Source organism: Phacochoerus africanus, chromosome 15, assembly GCF_016906955.1.
Source record: "Phacochoerus africanus isolate WHEZ1 chromosome 15, ROS_Pafr_v1, whole genome shotgun sequence".
Lineage (NCBI taxonomy): Eukaryota > Metazoa > Chordata > Mammalia > Artiodactyla > Suidae > Phacochoerus > Phacochoerus africanus.
The window spans coordinates 56,856,093-56,875,564 of NC_062558.1; the positions used below are offsets into that span (position 1 = coordinate 56,856,093).

The 19,472-nt window shown below is 41.2% G+C and overlaps 1 protein-coding gene and 1 non-coding gene across 2 annotated transcripts; both read left to right on the top strand.

The window, feature by feature from the left end:
* Positions 1 to 4: 4 nt before the first annotated feature.
* TOMM20 (translocase of outer mitochondrial membrane 20) lies at positions 5 to 14,398 on the top strand. The gene is made up of 5 exons (XM_047760336.1): positions 5 to 255; positions 5,877 to 5,923; positions 8,426 to 8,507; positions 10,020 to 10,162; positions 11,583 to 14,398. The coding sequence occupies exons 1-5, from the start codon at positions 135 to 137 to the stop codon at positions 11,625 to 11,627; spliced, it is 438 nt and encodes a 145-aa protein (XP_047616292.1). The 5' UTR covers positions 5 to 134; the 3' UTR covers positions 11,628 to 14,398.
* LOC125117131 (small nucleolar RNA SNORA14) lies at positions 706 to 840 on the top strand. The gene has a single exon (XR_007132496.1). It is a non-coding gene; the product is annotated as a small nucleolar RNA SNORA14 (small nucleolar RNA).
* Positions 14,399 to 19,472: the final 5,074 nt, after the last annotated feature.

Below are 19,472 nucleotides of genomic sequence, written 5' to 3' on the forward strand. Positions count from 1 at the left end.
GACGTAAGCCCCGCCTTTCCGCGTCCCTTGCGGCGGGCGTCAGGCCCGGTCAGCGGAGTCTGCTCAAAGGGTTTGCGGCCAAGGGGTACTTCGCAGTTCTCCCGCCGCAGCCGCCGCTCGTCCGTGGGGAGAAGATGGTGGGCCGGAACAGCGCCATTGCCGCCGGCGTGTGCGGGGCCCTTTTCATCGGGTACTGCATTTACTTCGACCGCAAGAGACGAAGTGACCCCAACTTCAAGAACAGGCTGCGAGAACGTGAGTGGCTACCCTGTCCCCGGGGCCTGCGGCCTCCCTCCGCCTCCCTTGGACCCCGGCGTGGCCCAACCTTCCTGCACCCTCGCCGGGCCGCCTGGGCGCGTCGGGTCGCCGCGTGCTGGGCAGCCGCGTGGTGCGGCCCGGCCTAGGACCGCGGGCAAACGAGCCAGAAGGTGATGGCGCTGTCTGCGTCCTCCCAGGGCTGCCCCGGGCTCCTCGCTGTACGATTCCCTCCATTTTGGAGGGACGATTTTTCCCATTTCGTTTTCCCCACTTTCTCTGTGTAAATGCAAACGCGATTGTATAATATAGCGTGGAGGTTGGGGCTCGTTTTGCCATTTATTTTTATAAACCTTTATTTCTCCCTCGAAAGTGTTTTTTGCATTTTGCGAATTCGTGGCTTGAGACGAAATCCGCATAGCCAGAACAGTATCGTTCTCAACGATAAGATTGCATTCTTAAACCCTCTTGGTAGCTTCGCTCTAAAGGCTTCCAAGATATGAGTGAATGCTACAGAAATTGCAGGGGAGTCCAAAGGGCTGCGCTTCTCACGTGGCTCAGTCCTATTTCATACCTGCGACATGTTTTAAGAGGTTTGCTGGATGGAAACCTTGTCACCAAAACCTTTATGGTCTTTAACTTCTGGAGTATACTCGTTTGCAACAATAGAAGAGCACATTTGTTGCAATAAGAAATACTTTGTTCGTTTTTGTTGTTGCCTTTTAGCGCCGTACTGGTAGCATATGGAAGTTCCCAGGCTAAGGGTTGAATTGGAGCTACAGCTGCCAGTCTACGCCTCGGCAACGTGGGATCCGAGCCGCGTCTGCGACCTGCACCGCAGCTAAGGGCAACTCCGGGTCCTTAACCCACTGAGCGAGGCCAGGGATCGAACCCCATCCTCATGAATATTAGTCGGATTCGTTTCTGCTGCGCCACAATGGCAACTCCCAAGAAATAAATTTTTAACTAGGTTGCTCAGTCAAAATATTTTCTGAAATTATGATTAAGTTATTGAAGCCCAGAAAGTGTAAAGATGTGATTATCCTATTTAAGTGATAGCAATTAAGCTATAGTAAGTCATTTCACGAATTCTAGAGTGTCACGTGGCTAGTGACTACCGTACTGGAAAGTGCTGATCTTACACCATTTACAGTGTATCTGATTTTAGCTCTCTTTATGTCTCAGGAAGAAAGGGGCATAGAGGTATGACTAGGTAGACTAATGGAAATAATGCTGTTGTGGATTCAGACACTGAGTTTCCAGGCCCAGGTTAGTCACAAATTAGCAGTGTGATCTTGGGCTCTCTGAGTCTTAATTTTCTTAGTTTGCAAAGTCAGGTAATGTCTCCAGTTGGTTTTGTGAAGATTAAGATGTTTTAGGTTCCCACCACCATTCCTGATGTAAGAGAGGCCCTATAAATGCTGGCTGTATGTGTACTTATTGGAACTTAGATCGTTTTCCTGTACCTTGAAGGATTAGGTGGGGGTGGCTTGGATGTAGAGCTCTTTGAACATTGCAATCCTGCTGTTGACAATTTTGAGAAAACTGATTTTTGATTGAAGAAATCATTTCTAAAACTGAGAAATCTTATTTTCAGGGTTTATGTTCTATCGTCTTCAACCCATTGGTTTTTCTTCTGGGTTTGACAGTAGCCTAATGATTTAAGTGGTCAGGCTTGAATTAGTAGCTGAGTAACCTTGGGCAACCGGCTCCAAGCTTTAATTGTAGTTTAGTACTGTACCTGGTACATGGTAATTGATGAATGCTAAAGGTTGTTTATGAATATAATTTTTTTTGATATTTCCTTTAGCAAATAAAACTTACGAGTATTTTGCAATCTGCTTAAAGGTTTTTGTATGATTGATATTTAGGAACTTGAGGGTGTTTTGTATTTGTGGAATGAAATTCATTTGAGTTTAGTTAACTTTGAGAGTTTTCCTTTTTTCTTTTGGTCGCACCTGTAGCATGTGGAAATTCTCTAGCCAGGGATCAAACTTGCATCCCAAGAGAATTCCTAATTTTGGGTTTTTCCTGCCTAAATTCTAATAGAATATTTACATGTGTAATAAAAATGCAATATTTTTTTTCTTTTTACCTGATTTTTAAAAATTTTTTATTTTAAGGAAAAGGGACTTAAGTTGTTTAAAAAAGGTTTGAGGTTAGATTTGGTATTCTAGTTTATTCAGATTTTTCACCTTTCATTAGTAACAGCAGATTAGCAGGACTCCCCCAGCATAATTTGTATCTAAATAATAGCTAACAAATGAAAATTAACCTACAAGTTATAGTGCCAACTACAGATGTTTTTCATGATACAGCACTGTATTACATGATTAATTGTGTTAAAATATAGTAAATAATCTTGAGTGCTTTCAGAATCATTTAGATTTGGGACTTTTTGTAAGCCTGTGTTTCATGTGTATTTTTTGACTTGTTAGGTTGTTTTAACTTGTTAGGTTTAAGGGTAGCACTGGGACTGATACCTAGTAAATGCTAAGTTGATTTGCTGATATGAATGTATAACTCCTTGGTTTTTCAGTCTATCATCATCTGTCCATTTATCACAGAGATAACTATATGAAACTGTCTCTGAAAATAAGTTAACATAACAAGTTAATTGTTTTATGAAAGTAAAGCCAGATTTTTAATCTTACTGCTATAGATTTCAAGTAGCTAAGAGATCTTTAAAAATTTGGCAACTGCATCAAATATATTCTGCAACAATCACATGTTCTCCACTCCCATTTAAAAAACACTAAGAGTGGAAACTAAGTTTCACCTGGGTTTATGATCATTTTTGTCATTTTCCATAAATTCTGGCTTAGCAAATTATATTTCTCTATTTTGCAAACTTGCCATGTTTATTTCTGAGGTGCCATTCATTTTGATGGGAATGTCTTCACTTCTCTACAGTGTGTAGAGGCAGCATAGAGCACTGTTGGAGTACACGTGCTCTGAGGTTCCACTGCCACTCCGCCATTCACTAGTTGTGACCTTGGTGATAATAGTACCTGTCCTAGTGTTACTGTGAGGATAAAATAAGCTAATTAATAACATTTCAAATGTGGTGCAAGTGCTTACCCTTAACATCCAGGTGTTTTTTGTCTCCTTGACCAGTTCCTCTGTTAGTCTTCCACTTCTCTTCCAGTCTTGGTACTCTCCCCGCACTGGCCTGTACCCTGGTATTTAGTAATTAGTATAGTCTAGTATTCATTATTTTCTGCCTGAAGAGGGCTGAACAAAACTTTTTTTTTTAATGGCCTTACCTGTGGCATGTGGAGGTTCCTGGGCCGGGGATCAACACCGGATCCTTTAACCCACGGCACCAGGCTGAGAGGCTGGGGATCGAACCCTCGCCTGCCCACATAGGGAACTCCTAAAATGCTTAATGTTTAATTTTTTAAATTTATTTGTTTTGCCTGCACCTGTGGTATGTGAAAGTTCCTGGGTCATAAATTGAACCACAGTGCCACAGCAATGGCCAGAACTGCTGTATTGACACAGCTCCTCAACCTGCTGCGCCACAAGGGAACTCCATAAAACCCTTAATTAAGCATAATAAGAGTAGAATGTTACATATTCTGTTGCCCAGTGATGAACACCTAGGAAAGGTATGAGGGAAAAATAGTCTTCAGATTAATACGTAAAATCATCTTTAACCTGTATTTTTCTGTTGAGATTGCTAAGACTTTTTTAAGTCTTGGGGTTGTGGCACTTTATGTAATCTGAGGGCTAGAGTTGGCTAAAGATACTGGTCTGATTAAACTCAGTTTGTAAGGGTAGATAAGAGAAGTTTCCCTAAAATAACCATCTGTCTGCATTTAGGCAAACAGGTCACTGCCTCTTGAGTCAGTCATTGAAGTTTGGATTTATAGAATACTTTAAGGTTTTAAGAGAATGTTTGCCTGTTTTTGGCTTTTATTTCTCATGTATAAATTTAAATATGGGAGTTCCCGTCGTGGCGCAGCGGTTAACGAATCCGACTAGGAACCATGAGATTGCGGGTTCGGTCCCTGGCCTTGCTCAGTGGGTTAACGATCCGGCGTTGCCGTGAGCTGTGGTGTAGGTTGCAGACACGGCTCGGATCCCGCGTTGCTGTGGCTCTGGCGTAGGCTGGTGGCTACAGCTCCGATTCAACCCCTAGCCTGGGAACCTCCATATGCCGTGGGAGCGGCCCAAGAAATAGCAACAACAACAACAACAACAAAAAAGACAAAAAAATAAATAAATAAATTTAAATATGCCTTATCTTTTGAGAGTTAAGGCAATTATTTTCTGAGGATCACCCAGGTAATAATAAATTTACTTTTCTTAGCTATGCTACACTGATATTCTCCGTGTTGTTGGTAGTTTTTAGTGACTAATGAAACTAACTTCTTAGGCATAACGGAACTCCTTGGCTGAGGAGGAGTTGGTGTTGAACTATCTCAATACCAAATGTTTTTATGGCCACGATATCAACCAGGCTCTTTTAAAAGATGCTTTACATTGGCTCATTTAATCCTCATGTTAACTCTATGAAGCAGATATTGTTCTTAAACCAGTTTTACATATGGAGAAAGAGGCTCAGGTTAACTGTAACTTGCCCAGGGTCACACTTGGGGACACAGTCCAGGAAGAGGTGGGTATACCAGAGTCTGCGTTTCCTCTCCCTTTGCTGGCACCCTTCACACCAGCATACAGTTAAACAGCAACTTAGAATACCATTGACATCTGATTTCGTGTTGAGGGTTGGCTAAGCAACATCGCTAACTCCTAAGATTTGTAGAAGTGCATTCATAATCAAAAACAAAACAACTAGAGACCATAGGCAGAGGGTTCTTAACTAGCCAGCAGTAGTTGATTTAAGAATTAGCCATTGCATTTCTGAGTGCTACTTGCTCCTTATTTTTCCCAAATGTGGAAATACTATGCGCTTTTTTTTTTTTAAGAAAACTTTCTCAAATCTGATTTCTGGCTCCGCCTCCCCCCCATTTAAGCATGCCAGATAGTTTTCAAAATTCAGCAGAGAGAGAATCTGTTAATAAAACAACAGTGGCTTGATTCTTCCTCGTGGTGTTTCATGTCCTGTGTAGGTTGGAGGTAGAGGCAGAGAGGGTTACTGTGCTTATGGAAATTTCTCAGGAGACCCAGCTCTTTTTTTTTTTTTTTTTTGTCTTTTTGCTGTTTCTTTGGGCCGCTCCCTCGGCATATGGAGGTTACCAGGCTAGGGGTCTAATCGGAGCTGTAGCTGCCAGCCTACGCCAGAGCCACGGCCGGATCGTTAACCCACTGAGCAAGGCCAGGGACCGAACCCGCAACCTCATGGTTCCTAGTCAGATTCGTTAACCACTGCGCCACGACGGGAACTCCTTTTTTTTTTTTTTTTTTTGAGGAGACCCAGCTCTTAAAACTGCTGATCCTGGTGCCCCAGAGGGAAGGAAAAGGCTCTTGCACAGAAATGTCCTGTTGCTCACAGCTCATTGACCAGAACTATTTTTATGACCCTGACAAATCACAAGGAGACAGAAGAAAGCCTAAGTCAGACATGTTTTGCAGATAGAATGAATGACTGTCAGCAATTAGACTTCTTTTGATTCCCATTTTAATAGTGATAAAACAAAATATTCCTTTTCTTGCAGGAAGAAAGAAACAAAAGCTTGCTAAGGAGAGAGCTGGACTTTCCAAGGTAATAACTCAATCTGGCTTTGTTTGTTTGTTTAGATCATGTTATATAGTTTAGAGAAACAATTTTATTAAATTCCACTTTAAATACTTTTTTTTTTTTTGGAGAAAGCTGATGTCAGACATTGGACTTTTTGTTTCAAAATGCAATTTGAGGCATAGTTGTTAACTTGTTCAGCTGCAGATTATCCAGTCCTTGGTTATTTCCCCCTTGATGGCCATCACAACAGACAGCTTACTATATGAACAGGATTTAAGGGGTGGTAAGATAGGCCCTGGGAGACATTTATGCCAAATGGTTGAAATTTTCCCTCCAATCTTTCCTTCTTTTTTTTTGGCTGCACCCACAACGTATAGAAGTTCCCAAGCTAGGGATAGAATTTGAGCCAAAGCTGCAACCTGTGCCTTGACTCGCTGTACAACAGTGGTAACTCTCCAAGTTTTCTTTAAAAGAGCTACTTGTTATTCATTTTGAAAAGTTACATAAGATTATTCACACCCACTGATCCAGAATCCCAACACCTGACAGATTTTTACCTTGTAATATGTAAATGTAGCCATAAATCTTTTTATTCATTTTTTTATTTTCATAGATCCTGTGTTCATGATTATTTTTAATGACTACCTAGGTTTCTCTACTTGATTTAAAAATGTTATGTGACATGTGTAAGTAAATTAAGTAAGTAAATGTCAGTCATTGTGCACATAGCTTTTCTTTTTTATTGAAACTAATTCCATTGTCTGGATTCCCAGGACTTGGACCTATTGGATCAGTAGTGATTCTTTTTAAAGCAAATTGAGGCAATGAAAAGTGAAATTAATAAATGTTACAGTTGAATAATCAACACAGACATAATAGTGAGGTGAAACTGGAAGACAACCACTTTGTTTTCTTGTTATGTCCAAACTACCTTTCTGAAATATGTAATATGTTCCTTATGTTTTCAGTACCCTTTTCTTTCTAAAGACATAAGAAAATGGATGTATTAGAGGCAGACGCTCAGAGAAATTGAAGGTCTGGTTCCAGACCACTGCAGTAAAGGGACTTTCTCAATAAAGTGAATCATGTGAATTTTTTTGTTTCCTGGTGCATATAAAATCTTTGTTTACACTGTACTCTATTAAGTGTGCATAGCATTGTCTAAAAAATGAATATAAATTAATTAAAAAGTAATGCTATTGGAAAAAAGCATTGGTTGACACAGGGAACAGCCTGGTATCTTAAGTGTAATAAAGTGAAGAGCAGTAAAACTGAGATGTGCCTATGTAGCTGGTGCATCAGCAGATGTTATCTGCATTCTTGCCATATGCCTTCATTTGTAGAAATTTAAATTTTTTCGCTTATGTTGGTAATAAGAGCATATATAATAATACTCAAGAACCAAAAGCTTCCATTAATAGAAGCCTAGGTAAAAAGACTTTTTAGGAGTTCCCATCATGGCGCAGCAGAGATGAATCCGACTAGGAACCATGAGGTTGTGGGTTCTGTCCCCGGCCTCACACAGTAGCATTAAGGATCCAGTGTTGCAGTGAGCTGTGGTGTAGGTCACAGATGCGGCTTGAATCTGGCATTGCTGTGGCTCTGATTCCACCCCTAGCCTGGGAACCTCCATGTGCTGTGGGTGCAGCGCTAATAAGACCCCCCCAAAAGAAAGACTTTTTAAAAACTTGGTTCACATTTTTTAAAAATAAAGGAGTTCCCGCCGTGGTTCAACAGGATCAGTGGTGTGTTGGGAGTGCTGGGACGTAGGTTCGATCCCTGGCCTGGGAACTGCATATGCTTCGGAGCAGCCAAAGAAAAAAAAGTAAATTTTTAAAAAACATAGTGCATATAGCTGAAGGCTATATCTGGTAAAGTGTAAAAAGCTGTTTGTAGTAGCAAAAATTAGAAGCAGCTCAAAATGCCCAACAAATAGACAATGATTATACAGTCACATATTCACTGACAGTCGTGTTCTATTGCTGTCTAAAAATAGCTAATCTTGGAGTTCCTGTGTGGCTCAGCAGGTTAAAAATCCCAGTGTTGTCATTGCAGTGGCAATGGGTTCAGTCCCGACCTGGGAACTTCCACATGGCACAGGCACAGCAAAAGAAGAAAATAAGTAAAAAATAAAAATAGCTAATCTTATAGTTGTATTAAGATCTGTACAAAACAGTATTGGATGAGGGGAACAAATTGAATATAGTTATAAAAAAATTTATAATAATGGCCATCAAAAGTAGTGTTAATTATAAGGTGCTTATCTTATAAAGATTTTTGTACTCTTCAGTTTTTACTTTAATTTACAGCTTTCTAAAAACCGTTGAAATACCAATTTGATTGATAAGTGTTTTTCTTGCATTTATTTGAATATAGATACTAAACTAATTCTTGTGAGTGTTGAAGAGTAATTAAATTGCTTTTTTTTGTTTTTAAATTTTTTGTGGCATGATTTTTTTTGGTATATTGGTTGTTATCTCTGGCATAACTTCAGTATCAGTTACTAAATAATCTATTACCAAACAGTTACCTGACCTTAAAGATGCTGAGGCTGTTCAGAAATTCTTCCTCGAAGAAATTCAGCTTGGTGAAGAGTTACTAGCTCAAGGTAATGAATAATCATTAAGAGACTAGGAAACTAGCTTAAATTTTTCACACTCATAAAAACTTATGGTGTTATTAAGGGCTTCTTTTGTGTATATGGCTCTTTTTTTTTTTTAAGATATTCCAAATATTTCTAGATGAGTTTTTAGGCATTTAATAATATGAGATAATGAGTAATCTAGATAAATGAGATTACTTTTTAAGTAGATTAGAGAATAAGGTCATAGTGTAATAAGTCCCAGAGAAGGTTAATTTACTTGATCAAGATCACACAGTGAGTTCATAGTAGTGATTTCAAAACCAGTGATCTAAATCTGATCTGGAGTTTAAGCTGTCCTTTATATAGTCCATCAATAGGATTAAGTTCTTTTTAATATATTACTATTATGAAATTTAAATGATCAAAAAATTTAAATTGGAAATGACTGTTTCACAATATAAGAAAAATAGAAAGTTTAATAAAGGGCAATAGTAAAGCACTTAAATCCTCTTAAAAGATCATTTGAGAGACTATAATGATAGTATCAATTTCTCTCCTAGTCCCTAAAATACAAACAATTAAGATGATTTTACGTATCAGAACATAGCGCTCTTCTAATTATTTTATGTTGGGATTATTATGGGGATGGAATACTGTGGCCATCTGCCTGTTTGACCTGAGCTGTTAGACCCAGGTTGTAAACAACAGTTACTCATGGCGTTGAAGTGAGTTGGGGAGGATGAGGAAGTATTACTCTTTTTCCCAAGCTTATGTTCCATGCTTCAGCCCAACACACCCAGAGGATTACTTAACTCAGCTGCCAGGCTGCCTTTCTTCTGGTGATGTCTACCAACCAGACCCCAGGTAGAAGACTCGGGTGGTTAGGCTTAGGAGAAGCTCAGTATCAGAGTGAGCCAGGAGAAAACATAAGCATGTAAGTGGTGAACCTCATTGCTTAGCAAGGTCTTCTTCATCCAAAGAGCTTCTATAAACATACTCTGTTAACCGAGGATATGTGAATGGATCAAAGCTGCAAGTGCCAGGAGGGGAAATTATTTCACTTAGGCTGAGTTGTTGTGGTTGTTCTCTCTGTTTAGAAGTTTTAGGCAGTTGTCTCAGGATTCCTTGTTCTATACATACCTTTTTGGTAGCAGCTCTATTCACATTAAATAATCAGAATTAATATTCTCAGACAACAATGTGACCTCCTCTGTGGCCTGTAAATTCAGTAGCCATGTGGTATCTTAATTTCCAAGTCAGTGGAGCCATTGCATCCCGTGATGGAAATCCTGTCCCCTATGGTAGACCAAAGTCTTTTATATTTTCCATTTTTAATGCTTCTTGGTAGAGTCATGCTTTCTTCAATTTTAATACTTTCAATCATGAGATTTTTCTGAAGTGAAAATGTTATGTTGAATTTTGGACAAAGGCAAGAGTTTTTATAGTTACCTTGTGTTTTGTTTTTAATTGAACTATAGTTGATTTACAATATTGTGCCAATTTGAGTTGTGTGTTATTCTTACATAAATCTTCCAGGTGAATATGAGAAGGGTGTAGACCATCTGACAAATGCCATTGCTGTGTGTGGACAGCCACAGCAGTTACTGCAAGTGTTACAGCAAACTCTTCCACCACCAGTGTTCCAGATGCTTCTGACTAAGCTCCCAACAATTAGTCAGGTAAAGATTTGAAGTGCTATGAAATAAGTGAATAGAATCTGAGAGTTAAGTTTTTAGGACATTGGCATTTTAAAAGGACCTTAGTGGACATGATGACATCTTGAAACTCTCCTCCATGAAATGAAGAGTACTGGAGATATCAGCCCAACTAGAGAAACATCTAGGAGTTCCCTGGTATCCTGTTGGTTAAGGGTTCAGCATTGTCACTGTTGGGGCTTGGATTCAATCCCTGGCCAGATGAGGGGGGCATAAAATTTAGTGATTGTGCCCAAGAGGTTGATCAGGAAGTGTGTCTCTTAGTTTTAAATCTCAGGCCTTAGTAGTCAAATCCCAAAATTCAGGCCACTCCAAGCTACTCTGTAAAAGCCAGCTTTCTGCCTACTGCTCTTGTGAGACCCATCAGTTCAGTGGACGGAGGAGCCAACATGGCATAGCTTGGAAGGCAGATCGTACCGGACTGTGGGTTCACTCTGCCTCACTTGTCCAAAGGCCCCAGGGTGTCTTCCTATGCTGAGGTGCTTTGGCTTTGGAGCTATTTGACTGCATACCCATTTCTGTAAGAGATTAAACATAAATTAAGAGTTAATTAAAATGTTTTTTAATGTTTTATTTAGAGTTTTAGGGCTGCATCTGTGACATGGAAGTTGCCAGTCTAAGCTGCAGCCTACACCAGAGCCATGGCAATGCCAGATCCCCGAGCTGTGTCTGTGACCTACACCACAGCTCACAGCAACACCAGAATCCTTAACCTACTGAGTGTGGCCAGGGTTCAAACCCTCATCCTCATGGGTACTAGTTGGGGTTCATGACTGCTGAGCCACAATGGGAACTCTTGCCCTTTTTTGGCTACCCTGCAGCATCTGGAGTTCTTGGGCCAGGGATAAGATCTGAGCTGCAGTTTTGACCTATGCCAGATCCTTAACCCCTGTGTCAGGCCAGGGATCAAACCTGAGTCCCAGCAGAACAGTGACACCGCTGATCCTGTTGTGCTGTAGCTGGGAACTCCAATTTTCTGCTTTTTAGAAAAGTGGCCATAACACAGTGCTTTTGGAAAACTGACCTGAGATGATGTCTCTTGAAATATGGATGAGTTCAGAATGAAGCTTGAAGAATAAATCGAAGGATCACTAAAGCACCAATCCATAGTCTTAGTTCATATGGGAGTGAAAAGAGATTTTAAATTCTCTTTGGTTTCAGTTATAAAAATTGATTAACATTGACTTGAATTTTGTGGTGGGACTGATTATATGTATGAACATTATTTTCTTAGATGAAAAAACAATGTATGAAGTCTTAAAGGCTGAAATCTCAGTATGGGTAATTTCAGCAGGATTTAATACAAAGAGCATTTTATGTTGAACTTAGAATCCTGATTAAATGTGCATAATACTTTTTAAAATTAAAATTTTTTCTCTTTCAGAGAATTGTAAGTGCTCAGAGCTTGGCTGAAGATGATGTGGAGTGAGAAACAAATGTCAACATAATCTCAATTAAAAATATTTTTAAATCTTAACTTGGAAGATGAGCAGCTCTGGGGGAGTAAGGGCAAATAATGCTTGTTATGGACTGTCCTACACTGAAATCTACCAAAGTTAATTTTTACTTTGTGTAGATCTGTTTGTCTGTTTTATTTATTTTTCCCAGTGAAAAGTGTATTTTGATAGAGAGCCTTTCCCTTTTATAAATACACTATGAGTTACTGAAACATGGATTTTGTTTATTCCTGAGATATGCATTTAGAATGTATATGGAACATTACACTGCTTTCATTAAAAATGCCTAGTCCTGGAGTTCCCTTGTAGTGTAGCAGGTTATGGATCCAGCATTGTCACTGCAACATTGTCACTGCAGTGGCTTGGGTTGCTGCCATGATAAATGGGTTTGATCCCTGGCTTGAGAACTTCCACATGCCACGGGTTCAGATTAAAAAACCCAATGTTCAGCTTTGAAAGAGAGACCATAAGTGGTGTAGAAAGCTGAAGAATGAACTTATTTTTTAAAAAGCTCCAATACGCTTTTGCTGCACATCAGAAAATTGGATGAAAACTTGATTATTTATCAAAACTGAGCATTAAAGTCTTTGAGAGATTATTTATTTTCATTTAATCTCTTAAATGTGTGATAGGCTGCTGTGATGTAACAACTTCACCCCTCCATATGTATTAGCTTTTAAATATTTTGTTCAATCAGTGGGCTTAATGTATTCAGATGTTTTCCTGCCTGTGTTTTAGATGTGTGTATCAGCAGCCGGCAGCTAGGTCTGTGTACCCCTTCAGCCCTTCACCTACCTGGTGAGCTTTGCCGTTAGTCTGCCTACTGCCTGCCTCATACATGAAATGAGGGGATTGGTCTGCTGATTGAGCTTCTAATTCCTTTGCTTCTGTTCAACACTTCAGATCAAATCCCATTTTTGGGGGAGACATACTTGTTTGGGCAGCCAGCCCTTGCATTTTTTTTTATATACTCTTGAATTTTGCATGCCTGCCTGGCTTAGTATTTCTGAATTGATTTTTTTTTTCTTCTTTTTATGGTATAACTTATGTTGATTTTCACTGAAATCATGGTTCTGTCACTACTTTTGTAAATTAATCTGAAACTTAACCTTCAAGGTAACTGGGATGATATGCTTGTAAAAGGATTTGTTTGCCTTTGCTTTTATATTAAGTGTACCTCCTTAATCCCTTTCCAGTATGATTTATCTTGTTGTGAGAATAAGGTGTAACCTTGTGGCTAAAGACTTGCAAAGAGTAAAGATAGTGGGACCTTCTATTCTCAAAACAGTGAAATACTATCTGCAGCCACAGATTCACTGTCAGACTTGAGAATAAAGATTCTTGGTACTTAGTGGTAACATTTGAAGTGAGCTGCATTTCTCATTGTACACATTGCCTTTATTCTGTCTAAAAGCCTGTGGAGAGACCCTCAAGATTTTTTAGATATACTGGGTGTTTTGTTTTTCTTTAAAACATTTCTTAACCACAGGGGTTTTGTGGTGGTTGTGATATGGTGGAAAAAATTTGGAGCATGGTTCTATTTTCTGCGTCTGCATAGCTACACAACCTTGGGCAAATCCACATTACTTCTCTGCTCTTATTCCCACTATTCTCATCTATAAAATTAGATTATCAGACTAGGTCACTCATACATTTAAGGACTCTTCTTCAGGTTTGTGATCCTGAACCCTTAAACTGCTTTTTTTTAGTGACAACCCCACATGCTTTTTGGGGTGGGTGACCAGTACAAACGTGTTGGGGCAGAGAGCTTGGCAAGAGAGGAAGGGAGCCAGACAAACTAAGGGCCAGCTGGAGGAGTATAAGGTGTCAACTTAGGAGGGAATGAAGACTGTGTGTTCTTACAAACTGTAGTGCAGCCCACGCTGAGTATCACTTAGCTTTCTGAGAAATAATCAGCTTTGCTTTAATGCTTATTGAAGAGGTAGTGATGTCCTTACTTCAGAGCTGATTGTGCCAAGTATGCTTTATTTAAATAACAGCTCCGCTGCTTTAAAATTAGGTACCACTTTTGAAAGCTAGCTGTGTTGTGTTAAGACGACCAGCACCAAAAATGTTTTCCCCATATTCCCCTCAGACACGTAATTGCTGAACACTAACGTTTTGCACAGTGATGGAACCAGGTAGTAGTGGGGCTGTTGCCCAAATGCTGCTCAACCCAAGATCTGTGTAGAGTGATAATAGCTGGATGTTCCTGTGTAGTAATGGTGTGCACTTAAATCTTTGGAAACGAAATGTTTGTGCACATTGGCATGCTTCCTTGGACGTAGATCTGTTGTTTGGTTACACAATATGAAAGAGCATTTAGGAAGTCCTCTAGGTGGTTCAGTGGTTAATGAACCTGACTAGGATCCATGAGGGCGCGGTTAAGAAAGAAAAACCATTTAAAACCTGGGTGTATCCGTGCTGTTCTGTTGACAGATGATAGAACTTAGGTTCACATCCAACTTAAAGGTGAAGAGTGTAAAACCTGGGACATTGTGTGTATGGGCAGTCAGTAACCACTTGTCCTCTTACTCCTCAGTAAGTTTGATAGCTTATCATCATGCCTGCCTTGCTCACCTTGTTGAATCAACCTATGGAGCAGAGTGTGTGTTAATGAAATGTCACTGCAGAAGAGGTTTTTTGAGAAAAATTAGTATATCATGCAGATGTAATGAAAAATGCAGTTTTATTATTGCTTGCGCCTCAGCTGTTTAAGTGATATTAAAGGGCTTGGAGAAAATTTTGGCTTGGTGTATATTTGCAGAAGTGAATACTGCTGAGTTGGATGACTCCAAAGTAGAGGTCCTGTTTCTCAGTTAATGTCCCTTTGAGAATGTCGACAGCTATATAGCTTCTCCCCAGTAACATGCACATTTGCCTTTCACTTCAGGGGGTTCACAGATCCCAGCTTAAAACTCCTGCTTTAATGTCAGCAGGTGAGGATTCTCTGTAGTCATGTTTTTCCAACTTCAGATGTATCAGAACCACCTGAAAGCCCCGTTAAAGCACATTGCTGGGCAGCAAGTCTGGGCCAGGAACATGAGTCGGTCAGCATTTCTAGCAAGTTCCCAGGTTTTGGTGGTGTTGCTGCTCGGGCCATGAATGTGACACATGGTGACGCTCAGTGGAAAATGTGAGCAGGGAATCCTCATTAGAGAACACCAACTGTGTGAAGGTCACACATGATGTACTATAGCACTCTGAAAATGAAACGTGCTTGAAAAGCCTGCTGACTGTAGTTGGGTATGGTTATTTAAAGCAGCCCCTGGTACTCTTGATGATGATCTGAGGCATGAAGACCATTACCAGACTTTATGTTTGAGAGGCCAGGCCATTTAAACTGTATTTTAGGACACCCCCCACCCCCTGAAAATAGCCTGTAGAGTTCCCTGGTGGCTCAGTGGGGGTTAAAGTTGTAGCATTGTCACTACTGTGACTCAGGTGCTCAGTGCTGTGACTGCTGTGGCATGGGTTTGATTCCTGGCCCAAGAACTTCCACGTGCTGCAGTGTGGCCAAAAAAAAGAAGATAGCCCCCTTAACTAGATGGGTCAGTTAAGCAGAAATTACATTCCCTAACCATTTTAGTTGTGAGTTTTTACATTTTTTATTCCATGTTTGTGTCATCTGGTGAATCAAATGGGTTTTTTCCCTTTTTAGATTCAAGTTTTAGGGAACACAATTTTTAGAATATACAATTATATATTTAAATCACATCATTTTGGAGGCACTAAATTCTTAATGTCCAATAATACTGATAAGGGAGTCAGGTACCTTGACATAACACTGACAGAGAAGCTAGAGGAGGGAAGTTGCGGGGGGGGAGTGATGTGGGGAGGAGAGGCTATGATTGAACTGGAGCTTGATCTGGAAAAGGTAGTGGTGCCTGGGTTTCAGCACTTCCTGCATCTGTGCCAGCGTGTGAGCTGTATGTTGAGGGAGAACAAGTAGATCCCACCGGAGCCTCACAGAGATCCACAAATCCAGGGAGCCCTGCCTTCTGTTTGTTGGTAAGAAAGGAGACAGACTGAACTGAGCTGGCCTTTCAGTTTTGTTCCCTGGTTCTTTGAAGTTCTAAAACCAGGAACCTGTCTTAGTGTACCCAGAGTAACGCATAAGACTAGTTCCCAGAGAGACCAAACACTCAGTGACCTCTGGACAGTGTTCACAGGAAGAGGACAACTTTGTGGTTGTCAGCAGAGACTGGTTTTTTTATAGACCAATCTTTTTCAATGCCCCATTCCTATAGAGCACTGCAGCGGTTTTCGAAAGCATCCTTTGTAGTTCCCTGCATTAATTAGGACACCCATATAGAAATCTGACTTGAATTCGCTTAAGAAGTAGTGGCATGTGTTAGCTCCTCAGGAAAATCTTTAAGATTAGAACCGGAGTCTCCACACGAGGACAGCTTCTGTCCCTGCTTCTCCCTCTCCTCGTCTCACACACACTTAAAGAAGAGGCTGGAGCTCTGGGTGGGCACTGGCCACCCCAGGCATGTGTGATGACAGTCACAAGTCCTGAGCTCTAGACTATACTGTAAACCCACTGACTCCGTACAGTGTAAGGAGCCCTTGCTGCCTGCTAAGTGGAAGGTTCAGAAATTGTCCACCTGTCTTGGCTTTATTGAGATACAATTTACAAATAAAAATTGTATGTATTTAAGATGTGCAGTGTGATGCCTGATGTATGTAGGCATTGTGAAATAATTACCACCAAGCTAGTTAACATATCCATCACCTCACAGTTTCCTTTCATGTGTTTAAATTTTTTGTTTTATTTTGTTTTTAGATTCCACATGTAAGTGAGATCAAGCAGTATCTGTCTGTCTGGCTTTTTTCTGCAACGAGTTCACCCATGTTGTTGGAAATGGCAGAATTGCCTATTCTCAGTTCTCGCGAGTAGTGCTGTAAGGCACGTGAGGGTGCAGATGCCTTTTTAGGAGAGCAATTTCATTTCCTTCAGATACAAACCCAGAAGTGGGATTACTTGGTGACGTAGTACTATTTTACATTTTTTGAGACCTCTCCATACGGTTTGCCATAGTGACTACATTAGTTTCCCACCGGTGGTGCACAAGGGTTCCCCTTTCTCCATCTCCTTGAAAACAGCCATCTCTTGTCTTGATGATGGCCATTCTAACGGGTGTGGCCTTGAGTCACATTTCCCAGATGACTAGTGACGGAGAGTACCTTTTTCATATACTTGGTCATTTGGATGTCTTTGGAAAAATGTCTATTTAAGTAAACCCTTTGCCCATTTTATTATTAGTATTATTTTGCTATTGAGTTGAATGAATTCCATATATTGGGGGGATATTAACCCCTTTTCAGATAAATAGCTTGCAAATATTTTCTCCCATTGCCTTGGTCGCCTTTTCGCTTTGTTGATAGTTTCCTTTACTGTGCAGGAGCTTTTTAGCTGGATGTAGTCCCATTTGTTTTGCTGCCTAAACATTTGGTGTCAAATAGAAAAAATCATCAAGTCTGATACTGAGTCCTATTTGCTTCCAGGAGTTTTGTAGTTTCAGCTCCACAATTAAGCCTCATCCATTTTGAGTTGATTTTTGCATATAGTACTAGGTAAGAATCCAATTTCATTCCTTGACATGTAGACATCCAGTTTTCCTAACACCAATTAATGAAGAGTCAGGATTTGAATTTCTTTAAGGGGACCTCGTAGTTCCCGTTGTGCCTCAGCAGTAATGAACCCGAACAGCATTTGTGAGGATATGGGTTCAATCCCTGACCCTGCTCGGTGGGTTAGGGATCCACGGTTGCTGTGAACCGCGGTGTACGTCACCCCTGAAGCTTGGATCCTGTGGTGCTGTGGCTATGATATAGGCCGGCAGCAACAGCTCTGACTCAACCCCTAGCCTGGGAACTTCATATGCTGCAGGTGTGTCCCTATAAAAAACAAAAAGAGGAGTTTCCATTGTGGCTCAGCGGTAACGAACCTGACTGGTAACCTGGATGCGGGTTTGATACCTGACCTTACTCAGTGGGTTAAGGATCTGGCCTTGCCATGAGCTGTGCTGGTTGCAGACTTAGCTCAGATCTGGCTTAGATCTTGGCTGCGGCTGTGGTGTAGGCCGGCAGCACTGATTTGACCCCTGGCCTGGGAACTTCCATATGCTGCAGTGTGGCCCTAAAAAAAGTTTTTTTAAAAAAAGAAGGGGACCTGACACACTATTTGGCTGCCTTACCTATTTGATAGGATAAAGGAGTTAGGACTGCTTTTTGTTTTATTTTAAACAATGGGGAGTACTTTTCACCACAGATGAGAGATGATGAACAAAGCGGCCACTCTATAATGCAAACTGCACATAGAATGGATGCTCATTTCTCCCCCTCGCTCCTTTTTTTTGTCTCTTTAGGGCCACACCCACAGCATATGGAAGTTCTGCCAGCCTACACCACAGCCACAATGATGTCAGATCCGAGCCTCTTCTGCCACCCACACCGAAGGTCATGGCAACACTGCATCTTTAACCCACTGAGCAAGACCAAGGATCGAACCCTCATTCTTACAGATACTAGTTGGGTCCATTAATGCTAAATCACAACAGGAACTCCCTCTATGCTCACTTCTTAAGAAGCAGTCAGGACCAGGGGTTGGAGAGCAGGTCACCTCGGGGGGTGGAATCAAGCTGGGTGAGATCCAAACAGAGGCTGTGGGGAGTGGAGAGTGAACCTCTGCTAGAACTTGCTACTCTAGAGAGTGTTTCCAGAGTCTCCACTCTTCCTGGGTGGTTTCCTCATCTCTGGCCTCAGTAGCACCTGTATTTGATGACCCCTCCTGAGCCCAGGTGGGTAAGGCTCACTGCTTGTTGGCATCATGCGGGCATCCATAGGCACCTCAGGTGACGTGTCAGAGTTGAATTCATTCCCCTGAACCTGCTGCTTCTGCACTGTCCTCTGCCTGGCTGTTACCTACTCACCTCAATTCCCTCAGTGAGGAGCCTCACCCCCATCCCTCATTCTTACTCTGTAATCCATTCACTAGGTCATTTATAGAGTTATGGCCTGGCCACATCCCCTCAGCCATTCCGCTGCCCAAGCACTTATTCTGAAGCTTTTTGTCCCTTGTGTAGCATCCAAGGCCCTTATAATCCTGACTAATGAACTCTAACATCCTTCAGATGACCTCCTCCCCTCCCAGACACACAAACAAGCTCAGGTCAAACCAAACCAACTTCCCCCATAAGTGCCTTCCTCATCCTGTCTATTGGCTCAGGGCCTTTGCACATGCTATGTGCCCTATGCTATGGGCCAAGAATCTCTAGGTGGATGAAACTGTCCAGGTCCCCTCTGGTTTTACCATCAGATTGGGAGAGAAGAGTGAAGCCTTCCTAGGTGCAGAGTTAGGTGCCATTTATTGGAGATTCTGTGGAACCCTGGGATATTGTAACCATGGCACTTAGCCAGTTTACCATAATTTCTTGGTAACTTGTCCTTCTTTCCCACTAGACTATTCCTAAAGACATGTCTTATTGGTCCTTAGATTTCCCAGCATAAAGCAGCATTAAATGCTTAGTAAATATTTAATACATTGGAGTTCCTGTTGTGGCTCAGTGGTTAACAAATCCGAATAGGAACTATGAGGTTGTGGGTTCAATCCCTGGCCTCGCTTAGTGGGTTGAGGATCCGGCATTGCCGTGAGCTGTGGTGTATGTAGGTCGCAGACGTGGCTCGGATCTGGTGATGCTGTGGCTCTGGTGTAGGCCGGTGGCTACAGCTCCGATTGGACCCCTGGCCTGGGACCCTCCATATGCCTCAGGAGTGGTCCTAGAAAAGGCAAACAGACAAAAATAATAATA

Coding starts and splice junctions, on each gene's coding strand:
- TOMM20 (XM_047760336.1), top strand. CDS start 135: ATGGTGGGCCGGAACAGCGCCATTGCCGCCGGCGTGTGCGGGGCCCTT. Junction 256..5,876: donor CAAGAACAGGCTGCGAGAAC/GTGAGTGGCTAC, acceptor CTTTTCTTGCAG/GAAGAAAGAAACAAAAGCTT. Junction 8,508..10,019: donor TGAAGAGTTACTAGCTCAAG/GTAATGAATAAT, acceptor TAAATCTTCCAG/GTGAATATGAGAAGGGTGTA.